Source organism: Typopeltis vanoorti, chromosome 18 (assembly GCF_054136105.1).
Source record: "Typopeltis vanoorti isolate ZY-2024b chromosome 18, IOZ_Tvanoo_1.0, whole genome shotgun sequence".
NCBI classification, from domain to species: Eukaryota; Metazoa; Arthropoda; class Arachnida; order Uropygi; family Thelyphonidae; genus Typopeltis; species Typopeltis vanoorti.
This window is the reverse complement of record NC_143566.1, coordinates 2,365,001-2,381,197: the sequence shown is the minus strand read 5'-3', so window position 1 is coordinate 2,381,197 and position 16,197 is coordinate 2,365,001. Positions and strand designations below refer to the sequence as shown.

At 36.3% G+C, this 16,197-nt stretch overlaps 1 protein-coding gene across 1 annotated transcript in view; it reads right to left on the bottom strand.

The window, feature by feature from the left end:
- ACC (acetyl-CoA carboxylase) overlaps positions 1–16,197 on the bottom strand; it is a 1,393,224-nt gene that overhangs the window by 1,312,765 nt on the left and 64,262 nt on the right. The window contains exon 6 of the mRNA XM_090408519.1: positions 8,808–8,917. Within this exon, the coding sequence (XP_090264645.1) occupies positions 8,808–8,917 (110 nt within the window). The remainder of the gene's footprint in view (positions 1–8,807; positions 8,918–16,197) is intronic.

Sequence of the window (16,197 nt, the reverse complement as noted above, 5' to 3'; positions counted from 1 at the left end):
AATTCTGATATCATGTTTAATACCACTTTCATTCATAATGTGATCCATATAGATAATGAATAACAGAGGGGATAATGTACATCCTTGTCTCACACCAGATTTAACATTAAACCATCTTCCTGTACTTCCTTTAATTCTAACTGCTGACTTACAACTCAAATAAAGACTAAGTATTGCTTGACATAATGCCCCACTGACACCAATTAACTGTAGCGTATTGAATAGCTTCTCTCTTGGCACCTTTTCATATGCCTTTTCCAGATCGACAAAAGCTAAATACAGATCTTTGTTATATTCCCATGCTTTCTCAACTATTGGTCATAAAGTGAAGATCAGATCCTGACAGCCTGTATTTGGCCTGAAACCAGCTTGTTCTTCACCAAGCTTTTCTTCCACAATTCTTCTCAACCGTTTCTCAAGCATACTTGCATAGATCTTACCAGGAACATTCAGTAGGGAAATACCTCTGTAATTCTCATTCAGTTTTATTTCCCTTTTTATATATGGGTACTATTAAAGCTCTACTCCAATCATCGGGAATTCGTCCTTCTGAACTATGCAGTGCAGCCACTGTAAGACTTTTATACCACCATACTTCAGCATTTCTGGTCGAATATCATCTACTCCTGCTGCCTTTCCACATTTCAAGCCTTTGATATGTATTCCTGACTGCATGCCTGGTCAGTGTTTTTTTATCACTGTGCTGTAATCACTGCTTGTTTCATTTAGCAAGTTTTTCAAAGTAATTACTCCATACTTCAAGGATATCTTTTTCTCCTGTTTTCATTTCACCTTTATCATCTCTCACTCCTTTTACAGCACTCTTTCCTCCATTTCTAAGCTTCTTCAACAACCTCCAGAATATCTTACCACCTTCTTGATATTTATTTTCTCTGTTCTTGCCAAAGTCCTCCCAAGACATTTGTTTAGCTAGTTTTACACACTGTTTAGCTTTCTTACATTTGTCTCTGTATTCTCTAAGAGCACAAGCTGACTTATTTGCCAGGAACTTTTGATATGCTTTCTTCTTTTCTTTCACTGCCTCTTTAAATTCCTGTGTCCACCATGGAGTTCTAATTTTTCTATCCTTGCAGACAACTTCACCACATGTCTCTCTGGCTGAATCAATCAGGGTTTTCTTCAAGGCTTGCCAGTGAATCTCCAAAGTTTGGTTCCTGTTCTCAAACTCTTTCATTTTTTTTTTCAATAATCTTTGTGTATTTTTAGTCACATCTGAGAGTTGCTCAACTTTTATTCGCTTTAAAACTTTCTTACATGTCATTCTTTTCAATATCATCATCATCATCAAATTCCTGCCATGTACCCTCAAGGGATGTACAGGATATGACAGTACTACATGAAAAAATTACATCATTACTAACTTCCTATCTACAATTTTCCTCCAAATCAGTCTGTTACTTGTCAAGACTCCAACATTATCAGATCTTATGTTTCTATCGTCTAAGGCACTTTGTACCGTATCAATCCACCTATATCTTGGTCTTCCTCTGGGTCGTTTTCCTGCCAACCTGGAAGAGAACACTTGTTTTGCTAATCTTTCCTCTCCCATTCTATTTAAGTGACCATACCATCTGAGATTAGCTCTGCTAACGCATTCCTGGATGCTGACAATGTCAAGTTCTTTCCTAATATCCTCATTTTTAATATGATATTGCCATTGATGCCATCTGTTCACGCCTCTAATCTTTCTCAGGACTCTCATATCTGCGGTCTCTAGTCTTTGGTCAAGTGTTTTACTTCTGACCCAGCCCTCAGATCCATAAGTTAAAATTGGTTTGAACACAGTCTTGTATACAGCTAATTTAGTGTTCCGACTAATTTCTTTCTTATTCCATATGAATTTATTCAACTGACTTCCCACGATACCAGCTTTGCTGATTCTGTTGTCTATTTCTATATTTAGTTTACCATCTTCAGTAAAAATTGTGCCTAAGTAGCTGAAATGTTTTACTTGTTCCACAGGTTCTCCATTCACAACACAGTTGACATTTTCAATGATTCTGCCTATTTTCATTGTCTTTGTCTTTTTATTGCTGACCTTCATACCATATCTATTACAACAGCTATTCAATTTAGTCAGAGAATCTTGCAGACTTGTAGCGGATTTATTAAGAAGTATAACATCATCCGCATAAAGCAAAGAGCTGACATTAACATCTCCAATTTTGATATCAGGTTTAATACCACATTCCTTCATAATGTGATCCATATAGATAATGAATAACAGAGGGGATAATGTACATCCTTGTCTCACACCAGATTTAACATTAAACCATCTTCCTGTACTTCCTTCAATTCTAACTGCTGACTCACAACTCAAATAAAGACTAAGTATTGCTTGATATAATGCCCCATTGACACCATATAACTGCAGCGTATTGAATAGCTTCTCTCTTGGCATCTTGTCATATGCCTTTTCCAAATCGACAAAACTTAAATACAGATCTTTGTTATATTCCCATGCTTTCTCGACTATTTGTCGTAAAGTGAAGATCTGATCCTGACAGCCTCTATTTGGCCTGAATCCAGCTTGTTCTTCACCAAGCTTTTCTTCCACAATTCTTCTCAACCGTTTCTCAAGTATACTTGCATAGATCTTGCCAGGAACACTCAGTAGAGAAATACCTCTGTAATTCTCACATTCAGTTTTATTTCCCTTTTTATATATGGGTACTATGAGAGCTCTACTCCAATCATCGGGAATTCGTCCCTCTGTCCAGGCTTTCTGAACTATGCAGTACAGCCACTGTAAGACTCTTATACCACCATACTTCAGCATTTCTGGTCGAATATCATCTACTCCTGCTGCCTTTCCACATTTCAAGCCTTTGATGGCTTTTTCTACTTCAAGTATGGATATGTATTCCTGACTGCATGCCTGGTCAGTGTTTTTTATCACTGTGCTGTAATCACTGCTTGTTTCATTTAGCAAGTTTTCAAAGTAATTATTCCATACTTCAAGGATATCTTTTTCTCCTGTTTTCATGTCACCTTTATCATCTCTCACTCCTTTTACAGCACTCTTTCCTCCATTTCTAAGCTTCTTCAACAACCTCCAGAATATCTTACCACCTTCTTGATATTTATTTTCTCTGTTCTTGCCAAAGTCCTCCCATGACTTTTGTTTAGCTAGTTTTACACACTGTTTAGCTTTCTTACATTTGTCTCTGTATTCTCTAAGAGCACAAGCTGACTTATTTGCCAGGAACTTTTGATATGCTTTCTTCTTTTCTTTCACTGCCTCTTTAAATTCCTGTGTCCACCATGGAGTTCTAATTTTTCTATCCTTGCAGACAACTTCACCACATGTCTCTCTGGCTGAATCAATCAGGGTTTTCTTCAAGGCTTGCCAGTGAATCTCCAAAGTTTGGTTCCTGTTCTCAAATTCTTTCATTTTTTTTTTCAATAATCTTTGTGTATTTTTAGTCACATCTGAGAGTTGCTCAACTTTTATTCGCTTTAAAACTTTCTTACATGTCATTCTTTTCAATATCATCATCATCATCAAATTCCTGCCATGTACCCTCAAGGGGTGTACAGGATATGACAGTACTACATGAAAAAATTACATCATTACTAACTTCCTATCTACAATTTTCCTCCAAATCAGTCTGTTACTTGTCAAGACTCCAACATTATCAGATCTTATATTTCTATCGTCTAAGGCACTTTGTACCGTATTAATCTTGGTCTTCCTCTGGGTCGTTTTCCTGCCAACCTGGAAGAGAACACTTGTTTTGCTAATCTTTCCTCTCCCATTCTATTTAAGTGACCATACCATCTGAGATTAGCTCTGCTAACGCATTCCTGGATGCTGACAATGTCAAGTTCTTTCCTAATATCCTCATTTTTAATATGATATTGCCATTGATGCCATCTGTTCACGCCTCTAATCTTTCTCAGGACTCTCATATCTGCGGTCTCTAGTCTTTGGTCAAGTGTTTTACTTCTGACCCAGCTCTCAGATCCATAAGTTAAAATTGGTTTGAACACAGTCTTGTATACAGCTAATTTAGTGTTCCGACTAATTTCTTTCTTATTCCATATGAATTTATTCAACTGACTTCCCATGATACCAGCTTTGCTGATTCTGTTGTCTATTTCTATATTTAGTTTACCATCTTCAGTAAAAATTGTGCCTAAGTAGCTGAAATGTTTTACTTGTTCCACAGGTTCTCCATTCACAACACAGTTGACATTTTCAATGATTCTGCCTATTTTCATTGTCTTTGTCTTTTTATTGCTGACCTTCATACCATATCTATTACAACAGCTATTCAATTTAGTCAGAGAATCTTGCAGACTTGTAGCGGATTTATTAAGAAGTATAACATCATCCGCATAAAGCAAAGAGCTGACATTAACATCTCCAATTTTGATATCAGGTTTAATACCACATTCCTTCATAATGTGATCCATATAGATAATGAATAACAGAGGGGATAATGTACATCCTTGTCTCACACCAGATTTAACATTAAACCATCTTCCTGTACTTCCTTCAATTCTAACTGCTGACTCACAACTCAAATAAAGACTAAGTATTGCTTGATATAATGCCCCATTGACACCATATAACTGCAGCGTATTGAATAGCTTCTCTCTTGGCATCTTGTCATATGCCTTTTCCAAATCGACAAAACTTAAATACAGATCTTTGTTATATTCCCATGCTTTCTCGACTATTTGTCGTAAAGTGAAGATCTGATCCTGACAGCCTCTATTTGGCCTGAATCCAGCTTGTTCTTCACCAAGCTTTTCTTCAACAATTCTTCTCAACCGTTTCTCAAGTATACTTGCATAGATCTTGCCAGGAACACTCAGTAGAGAAATACCTCTGTAATTCTCACATTCAGTTTTATTTCCCTTTTTATATATGGGTACTATGAGAGCTCTACTCCAATCATCGGGAATTCGTCCCTCTGTCCAGGCTTTCTGAACTATGCAGTGCAGCCACTGTAAGACTCTTATACCACCATACTTCAGCATTTCTGGTCGAATATCATCTACTCCTGCTGCCTTTCCACATTTCAAGCCTTTGATGGCTTTTTCTACTTCAAGTATGGATATGTATTCCTGACTGCATGCCTGGTCAGTGTTTTTTATCACTGTGCTGTCATCACTGCTTGTTTCATTTAGCAGTTTTTCAAAGTAATTACTCCATACTTCAAGGATATCTTTTTCTCCTGTTTTCATTTCACCTTTATCATCTCTAATTCCTTTTACAGCATTCTTTCCTCCATTCCTAAGCTTCTTCAACAACCTCCAGAATATTTTGTCACCTTCTTGATATTTATTTTCTATATTCTTGCCAAAGTCCTCCCATGACTTTTGTTTAGCTAGTTTTACACACTGTTTAGCTTTCTTACATTTGTCTCTGTATTCTGTAAGAGTAAAAGCTGACTTATTTGCCAGGAACTTTTGATATGCTTTCTTCTTTTCCTTCACTGCCTCTTTAACTTCCTGTGTCCACCAGGGAGTTCTGATTTTTTTATCTTTGCACACAACCTCACCACATGCCTCTCTGGCAGAATCAATCAATGTTTCCTTCAGAGTTTGCCACTGAATCTCCAAGGTTTGATTCCTGTTCTCAAACTCTTTCATTTTCTTTTCAATAATATTTCTGTATTTTAGTCTACAGTTTACATCTGAGAGCTGCTCAACTTTTATTCGCTTTAAAACTTTCTTACATGTTATTCTTTTCAATATGAAATTCAATTTTATCCTGCTCAAGACTAAATAGTGATCACTTCCAATTTCAAATCCTCTGTACACTCTGGTGTCCTGCACCAGGGAGAAAACATCACTATCAACAATAACATAGTCAATGAGACTTTTCTTATTCCTAGCCTCTTCTCTCCATGTGAATTTGTGCACATTTTTATGTTGGAACATGGTGTTAGTAATAACCAGTCCATGTCCTGAGCAGAAATCCAACAGATATTTGCCATTATTATTAGCTTTGCTCTTTTCTCCAAATTTTCCCAAAATATTTTTGTATGTCTCACAATCATTTCCTACTCTACTATTTAGATCCCCAACAAGGACCAACTTTTCCTTTTTCATTGTGTCAGTTGCTTTTTCTAAAGCCTCAAAAAATTCCTCCACTTCTACCTTAGTAGAACCTTCTATGGGACCATAGGCACAAATAAGTCTCATTGTCCAGTTCCCCATTCTCATATTTGCCCACATTACTCTACTTGAGACTGACTGCCATTCAAGAAGATTAGCCTCGTATTTTGTGTTGAATACTATGGCTACTCCTTCTTTTCCTTGATTTTTATTGCCTGAATATAACATTTTGTATTTATTGCTCAGAAAGATCTCACCAGTTTTGGTCTTTTTTGTTTCAGTCACCCCTATTATGTCGATCTGGTACTTATCTAATTCCTCAGCTAGCTTCATTTCTTTGCCATTCAGGCTTCTTACGTTGATAGTACCGATCTTTAACTCTGGTGATGTTGAGTCTTTTCAATATGAAATTCAATTTTATCCTGCTCAAGACTAAATAGTGATCACTTCCAATTTCAAATCCTCTGTACACAGAGTGTACAGAGGATTTGAAATTGGAAGTGATCTGCACCAGGGAGAAAACATCAATATCAACAATAACATAGTCAATGAGACTTTTCTTATTCCTTGCCTCTTCTCTCCGTGTGAATTTGTGCACATTTTTATGTTGGAACATGGTGTTAGTAATAACCAGTCCATGTCCTGAGCAGAAATCCAACAGGTATTTGCCATTATTATTAGCTTTGCTCTTTTCTCCAAATTTTCTCAAAATATTTTTGTATGTGTGACAATCATTTTCTACTCTGCTATTTAGATCCCCAACAAGGACCAACTTTTCCTTTTTCATTGTGTCAGTTGCTTTTTCTAAAGCATCAAAAAAATTCATGCACTTCTACCTTAGTAGAACCTTCTGTGGAACCATAGGCACAAATAAGTCTCATTGTCCAGTTCCCCATTCTCATATTTACCCACATCGCTCTACTTGAGACTGTCTGCAGTTCAAGAAGATTAGCCTCGTATTTTGTGTTGAATACTATGGCTACTCCTTCTTTTCCTTGATTGTCATTTCCTAAATATAACATTTTGCATTTATTGTTCAGAAAGATCTCACCAGTTTTTGTCTCTTTTGTTTCAGTCACCCCTATTATGTCGATCTGGTACTTATCTATTTCTTCAGCTAGCTGCATTTCTTTGCCATTCAGGCTTCTTATGTTGATAGTACCGATCTTTAACTCTGGTGATGTTGAGTTGTGGTGTGCTTTCAGATTTGTTCCAGTAGCTAACTTTTTGCTGTTCGCCCTGGTTCCCTGGAGAAAGCAATGGGGGCCTTGTTTAACCAGGCGACACCCCACCGGCATGCAATTTTGTCATGTTGTACCATCATTGTCTATATTGGTTTAAGCCAATAACAATACAATATTTTCAGCTAAATCCCAAATTGCCAGCCCATGCTCGTTCATTCAGTATCCAGGTAGATACTCAACAGGGTGCACCACAAGAAGGTGAGGATTGGACATTAGGTCAGAAGCCCTGGTCAGTTCTCCGCATTCCTTTAAAGGCTATGTGGAGGTCTCCTCTCAGTTATACAGCTTTGACCCTTAAACACCCCTGTATTTCATCACATTGCAGTATCATTTCTTTTCGATGAAACAACACAGAATAAAATATGATCAGCTAAATCCAAATCTGTCAGCCTATTTGCTCAGTTATCTAGGCAGAGGCTTACTACTGTGAAGATTGGACATCTGATCAGAAGTCCTGGTCAGTCCTTCACATTTCCTAAAATACCATGGAGCTTTCCTCCAATTTATCTAGTGTTAAACTTTAATCGGAATTAGGTTCAAAAGTTCAAAAACTATAATCCAACCAAGGAAATGAGGGTAGAAATGCTTTGTGATTCTTATAATTAAACACAACACTTAGATAAGAATGGTGCTTCTGCAAAAATGTAGTATCTTTCTATACAGAGAAGACTGACAAATTAGTGGTTATAGTCTCCTGTGGTGCAGGAAAGATTTTCACAGAACAAGGACATTTTAATTAAAAATGCACATCATGTCTGAGAATGTGATACGTCATTTGATAATTATACAGAATTGCAAGCTGATATTTTTTTAAGAAATTAAAAAAAATCAGGATTTCATAATAATCAAAAAAAGAGCCCAGAAAGTTTCAATTTTGGGGATATCAAACTATTAAATGAAAAATTATTCTGAATCAATCATTATGTCAAAACCAAATATGTGAAACTTAAAAACTTTGGAAAGTGACCTGAAAGCTTTTCACAGCATATGACCTCCGACATCAGAATTGCATCTTATATCAGAATTGCATTAAATATGAAGATGCATATTTTGTTCCATTTATTCTAGTTTTAATGCACACTTAAATCCTTTTTAGTGAAACTGTTGATTCTTACTGCAGTGAACTTGTAGGGAGCAAAGGAATAGTTTGTTATAGCAGAAGGTTTGTGGCAGTAAATTTCCTTTGTGCAAAATTTGTTATGATAAATTCTCTCTTAGAGACATTCTTGGCCATTTGTTATTATAGTAAATAGATGTGCCATAACAAGAGTTGACAGTGCTTGCATACATATTTTGCCATTTTTAAAGGTATAACTATCTAAGTTTAATGATAACTACATTATTTTAATATTATTGTGATTGAATAAATTTCATTTAAGGTTAGCTTTTTGTTTGTTTTGTTTGCATTTTTCATTAATTATTTACAACATTATGCTCAACTAAAGAATACGTTATTAATACTATACCAACCTGAACACACATCCTTTTTGCAATATCTAAAATTAATTCAACATTTGCATAGTTATGATTGTTAGTGCCTCCAGGTACAGGAACATAATGGTCTGCCAGCTTGATATATTCTGAAATATTGCATTAGAATGCATTTAATTTCCTTTCATATATTCAAATACTATTTTTGATAGAGACCTTTTAATATATCAGATTATTAAAACTACTCTTCACCTTCAAAGATATGGTAAATCTTTTTAACTAAAAAAAATGCAGTTTCAAAAGGTATACATAAACAATGATTAAAAACATTAAAATTATAAACTTAAAGCAAATTAGTATTGCATTAATTAAAAGTTAGGAAGAAAGACTGAACTTATTAACATTGCATTTAAGCGCCTGGACATTAGATATTTGTAGTGTTATTGATCTCACTGTTTTAAATGAAGTTCTTACTATCCCTCATATTATAACTGTCCCTGTACAAAAATAGAGAGTGGCAATCTATGACGAGTTAGATTTTCTCTAAAATCTACTTCAATGTGGCAAAGTACAAAGTCAAGAAAGCCATGAGTAGTGTTCTGAAAATAACACTTCCTGCAAGAGAAATGTCAGTTAAACTAAAAAATAAAAAAAAAAAAATTTATTGAAGAAGGCTTCAATTTGGTGATTATAAAATAATAAATAGAAATAAGTATGCTATTAAATCCATTTGTATTTCATAGCTGAATGTTGCTGAAACTTGAAAACAGACCAGAGAGCTTATAAGAATACAACCCTCAGCATCAAGATGCCCTAACATGCACCACTTAAAAAGCATGAGCCCTGTTTGGTAGCCCACATATTCACATTTTATTAGTGCTTTTATGTTTATTTGGCCTGGCAACTCTTTCAAACTGTTGGTTCTTATTAGCAATCAGGACGAAACCTTAAGGGAGAAAAAACCTTCTATTTAATATCATAGCAATCCTATGTTGGAGAGTCATATTTTACATAGGTGAACTCAGTTGGTATAATCATAATCATTGAAGAGGAGCTTAAAAAGACTTCAATTCAGGAATTATAAATTAATAGAAATAGGAGATATTATAAATCCATCCTATTACCCAGTGTTATCTATTTCTATTAATTTATAATTGCTCAACTGAAGTATTTTAGGCTCTTCTTCAATAATTTCAATTATCCACTGACCAAGGGTTCACTTATGAAAAATACACCACTGATACAGGATTTCTGCCTTGTCTCTAATGAGGACCAACAGTTTGAAACAGCTGTCAGATCAGTGAAACCTAAGAGTAAGTACTAATAAAATGTGAACATATATCTTTTAAGTATTGAAAGCCAAGGAAACGCCAATGCCAAGGGCAGTCTCATAAACCCTGATCTATTTTCAAAATCAAGTTTCAAAAATATTTGGGTATGAAATAAGTGTGGATTTACGAGGGTGACCTGAAAAGTTCTCGGCCTTGACCATAGATGGCAACACTATCTATCGGGAAGATTTTTTTTTCTAAGTTGTGACATCTGTCATAAGTATCCATGTAAAATTGCAAGTCATTCTATCAAGTAGTTTGTTTTATACAGCTGTCTGAAGCAAAAGTGTTGTCTGTATCGTTGAAATTGATAAAATTGAGTATTGTGAGGTTCTAAAATTCTTTGTAAAAGAAGGCTTAACGCCAAAAGAAATTCATTCGAAGTTTATAGGCACTCTTCTCCTTTGTTTTCGACAATTAAGAAATGGGTTGCTGAGTTTAAACGTGGTCGTACCAGCCTTGAAGATGATCCATGTGAAGGACATCCAAAAAGTGCAACAACACCAGAAATTATTGATCAAGTGCACGATATGGTATTGGATGACCAACGAGTCAAATTGCTGAGACTATAGGTATTTCAAAAAAATGTGTAGGATATATTTTGCATGAAGAATTGCAAAAGAAAAAGCTTTGCGCAAGATGGGTGCCACGCTTGCTCACAGCAGATCAAAAATGCACTCGCATGAAAATCTCCAAACAGTGCTTGGAGCATTTTAACAACAATAAAACTGATTTTGTGCATCAATTTATTACTATGGATGAGATGTGGATTCACCATTACACACTAGAATCCAAACAGTCAAAACAGTGAACAGAAGCTGGTTGTTCAGTGCCAGAGGACAAAATCGATTCCATTAGCAGGAAAGGTCATGGCATCAGTGTTTTGGGATGCTAAAGGCATTTTGTTAATTATCTCGAAAAGGGTAAAACAATAACCAGGGAATATTATTCCGATCTTTTAACCAAACTAGACGAAAAAATTAGTGAGAAAAAGACCCAGTTTGCAGAAGAAAAAAATCATCTTTCATCAGGACAATGCACCTGCCTACAAAGATGTTTTGGCAATTGGAAAATTAAGGGGTCTGAACACTATGAATTGTTGGAACATCCACCCTATTCCCCAGATCGGGCTTCCTCTGACTTCTATCTCTTCCCAAAATAAAAACTCTTCCTCGCTGATCAGCCTTTTTCTTCGAATCAAGAGGTGATTGCAGATGTAGAGGGGTATTTTGCAGATCTTACTGAGAACCACTACAAGGATGGGATGATGGCACTAGAGCATCGCTGGAATAAATGTATTAGTCTTAAGGGAGATTATGTTGAAAATAAAAATAATTTTGAAATTATAAATTCATTTTTTCATTGTTAGGCCAAGAACTTTTCAAACACCCTCGTATAATATTCCCTATTTCTAACAAAATATAAGGATAATTTAAAATCTCCACTTTACTTTCATAAGAAAAGACTCTAAAGAGATTACAGAGTTTTCAAAGCTGAAACTTTTTCAATATAGTCTCCCTCCCCTTTCAATACATTTTCTCTGTACAGTTTTTCAAAGCAATTATAGTAAAACTTCATTATTTTTATTTTTTGTAATAATTATTTATTAATATTCATTTTCTAACTTCTACTGTGACCAGTTCATCATTTTCAAAATGGATACTCAGGAACCACAGAGGTCTGATGGAGACAAGTCTGGGATGTAGGGAGGGTGATGCACAACTTCAATGCCAATCTCTTCAAAGCTATTGAAGTCAGCATGCTCGTGAGTGGCCTTGAGTGGTCACATTGTAAAAAGCAATGTCTGTTCCTTGGCATGAACACAATTAAGTCATTGTTTACCTTTCACAATGTATTTAATAGCTTAGCAAATTTATTGTCATCACTTTCACCATACAGACTTAATGAACACATTGTTGTTCCAGAAGACAGTCAGTATACAATTTCCAGCTAGAGATTAAGATTTTAACATTTTGGTGAGGTAAGCTGGTAACATTCCAAAGAAGGAAATTTCATTATGATAAACCCAATTCTCATTTCCAATCAAAATTTTAAGAAGAAAAGCATTGCCTTTGTTAACAGTGTTGCCTTTGGTTGCTGGTTTTTCATGGTGACGAGGATATGTTGAAAAGGGTCCAGAGAAGATTCACAAAGGTGGTCAGTGTCTTTGGAACGTGGAGTAAGAGGACAAATGGAGAGAATGCAAATTGCAAAGCCTCATGAATAGGAGGAAGGGGGGGGGGGGATATGATTGAGACATAAGCTAGTCAGGAGTTGTTATCAGCTAGACATGGAAGAAATTTTTCATAGAATGAGAGAGGGAGGTAGAACAAGAGGCTATCACTAGAAACTGTATAAGGAGGGTGTGAGCAGAGGAGAGTGGTTGGTGAGTGCAATGCATTGCCTGAGTGTGTTGTGAATGTAGACACATTGAATCAGTTTAAAGCATGGTTGGATGAGCATTGTGTGCACTTCCCACGATGAGTCTCCAACCCCATGCAGGTCAGATAATAATAATAATAATAAAGCAAATCGGTATCAACCTACTAGAAGGAAGTGACTGGAATTGTTTCATTTTTCTATCAAATTGCATGGTATGCAACATGCACATATATTATTGTAGCCCAATTCCGATATGCACTAATACAAAGTTAAATTTCACTGCAAATAATCAGATTTACTCGCTATATATATATATATTATTATTATTATTAATTGCTCAGATTAGAATTCTTAAGAGCATTGTAAACTGTGGCTTTTCGCAACATGCTTCATGACCAGTCATTAACCATGAAATCACTACCACCATCAAGCATGTGTTTAATGTATTCCTTGCCGAGAGTGAATGGTTTGTGGTATGAGACTGAGAATCGAGAAAATGTTTGTCGGAAACTTTTCATAAGCGAGTACAAGAAATGCGAATTATCTCAGGAGTAAAAGAAAGAAGTGACTGGTATTATGGATATAAGGCAGGATTGTCAAAGTGTTCTGGAGAATGTAGTGGAAGCAGTGAATAGTAATTAGCAGTGAAACAGTGCACAAAATATGAATCAGAGTTTGAAGGAAGTGGTTGAAAGTAATAATGTGGATGATGAGATACTTGCATGCTTGACCCAACTCCTTCCCAGGACAAAATGTGAGTTCAAGTGACTGGAGAAACAATTGGAGTCTGGTACAGAACAATGGGGAATGAAAGAAGAAGTGAATGGAAAAACATAAAAGTAAGAAACTGGGAGAAAACTGATAGTATTGTATGGAGATTTGATGATAAGAAGTCTACTCAAAGAGAAAATGACAAAAGCATGATTTCCAGGTGAAAAGAAAGGATGTTCATGAAGCTTTAACCTTGACAAGAAAGAAGCAAACAATTTAATTGCATTGGCAAGCACAAATAATTTGAAAAGTGGAAATATGCAATGAGAGAAGATATGAAAGAGTTGTAAGAAGCACCAAAAAAGAAGAGTAAGAAAGTAAAGATTATGAGTTTGCTGCCTTGGTATGATAGGACAGAATTGAGAAGATGGGCCATGATCGCCAATGAGTCAAGAAGAAGATTGTGCAGCAGGAATGGTGGGCAGTTTATAGATCTGTGGAGTGAATTTGATGGATGACTGCACTAATGGTTTTGGGGTTAGGTGTTTGAAGAGAGTGTTGTTCAGTGAGAGTTTGGCAGTGCAAATCCAGGGAAACTAGATATATTAGGGAAAAAGCAATCAAGCATGTCTAGCTATCCCCGGGATAGATAAGTATGATTGCAGGAATGATCATGAAGAGCTGGGTGCAGTTTTCCCAGGTTTTGAATATAAATGAGAAGGTAATGACATTACGTAAGGGCAACTGTAGTTCCAAGGGGATGTTGAAATGCATGTACACAAATGCTTGATGTATTAGAAATAAAGGAGAGGAGCTTTTAGCATTGGTCAGCTCAACTTAGAAAAAATTATGGAGAAATGTGAGACCTGGTAGTCAGGAAATGATGTAGTTACAGGGATAGAATGTAATCGATATTGTATTTTCAGAGAAGACAGAAGAAATAGGGCAGAGGAGGGGTATTATTAATGATAGCTAAAGAACTAAAACCAACAAAAATAAAAGTTAAGAAAGATTGTAGATCCAATAAGCTGTATGATGTGAGAAAGAGGCCAACAGGACAAAATATATTGTTGGTAGCTGCTATGGACCTGTGGATACAGAAGAAAATATGGACAACATGCATCAGCAGATTAGCACAATGAGTGTATGCCAATTATCATGGGAGACTTCAACTTTGGTGATATAGATTGGAAGGAAGAGAAAGTGCACACAGCAAAATGGAAGTTATACAGTTATTTTTTTTACTAAATAATTTAAGGAAATTACAACGATATACATTAAAATAAATTTTAATATACTTCAATATTTCGGCAACGTCACATTGCCATTTTCAAGAAACTTAAGAACAAGACACGTGCATGCAGGCACAACAAACAGTAAGTGAGGAAGAAGCAGTGTATTATCGTGGCTTTCTTCCACCATATTCTATGGCAGGTATCCAGCGCATGGTCAGCAAGACCAGAGTGGCCGTATTGGTGAAACCGGATGTAGTCCTTGTGTTCTGAAATTCTGATATTTGCTGTCCTGCCTGTTTAGCCAAAGTAGGACAGCTTACGGCTGCAAGGGACCTGGTATACACCAGGTAGGTCAGGGGGGGGAGTCTTTAGTAGAGCAGATAAGGGATGACAATTTTTTATATGGTCTGTAAAAAGAAGTTAAGTCATGTTTTTTTTTAGGATTTTTGGAATTTTTTTCCGAGGTGCTTCGGATATAGGGTAGGTATGGTGATGGATTTAGAGTAATCCTTGTTGTGAGGGGGGGGGATTGTGGTTTACTGGTTTCAATATTTTTTGGATTTTTTTTTTGGGGGGGGGGGGGGGGTAGCCATTGGCTGAGAAAATGTTAAGAATGTGGTTATTAAGGCATTGTCATTTGAACAGATAAGTTTAGCCCTGTTGTGTAGTGTCTAAATGACTCCATATTGGAGTCATTAAGACTCCAATGGCTCCAATGCACTCCTCTCCTTCCTTCCTAACACACTTAAACAACCAACATCCCAGAATAAAATTCACCATGGAAGAAGAAAAAAACAACTGCTTTCCTTTCTTAGACACACTAGTCACCCGCCATATTGTTACGAGGAGGGGTGGTGGGATTGTTGGTGAATGTATATGCCTGTATGGGTGGGTTTTCTATAGACTGAGAAAACCAAGGTTTCATCAGGCTGGCAGGTGACCAGTGCTAAGAAAGGTGAGCAGTGGAGTGCCCCAGGATTTTGTACTAGGACTACCACTCTTTAATATATACGTTAATGAAACAGCGAAAGATCTGAGGGGAATATTTAGTTGTTTGCCAATGATGCAAAACTAGAGAAGGCAATATTGAAAGTTTATTTTTCACTTGGTTAGACTATAATAAATTTAGTTTAATCCTTTATCCAAGTGAGAGCAAACAAAGTTTGCGCCTGAAAATATCTTCAGGACTGAATATGGTGTTGTACTATCTTACCTGGGTAAGTAGTACAACACCAGGCAACTCGTAGCAAAGGTGGAGCAAGCTACCAACACTCCTATCCCAGTATCTCACATAATGCAAAACACATCTCCTTGTGGATATGTATACTGTTATGCATTAAGCGATTGGCCACTACTCAGACTAGTTTCGACCTTTATTGAGGTCTCTTCAGTGGGAGCCAGGCCCAGAGTTGGAGATACCAGGCAGAAGCAATAGCAAGGTCATCTTTACCTATAGGAGTTGCCAAAAGGTTTGCCACCTTTATTTTTAAATTACTCTGGATTTAGAGAAAGATGTTGAAAGTTTATTTTTCACTTGGTTAGACTATAATAAATTTAGTTTAATCCTTTATCCAAGTGAGAGCAAACAAAATTTGCACCTGAAAATATCTTCAGGACTGAATATGGTGTTGAACTATCTTACCTGGGTAAGTAGTACAACACCAGGCAACTCATAGCAAAGGTGGAGCAAGCTACCAACACTCCTATCCCAGTATCTCACATAATGTAAAACACATCTCCTTGTGGATATGTATAATGTTATGCATTAAG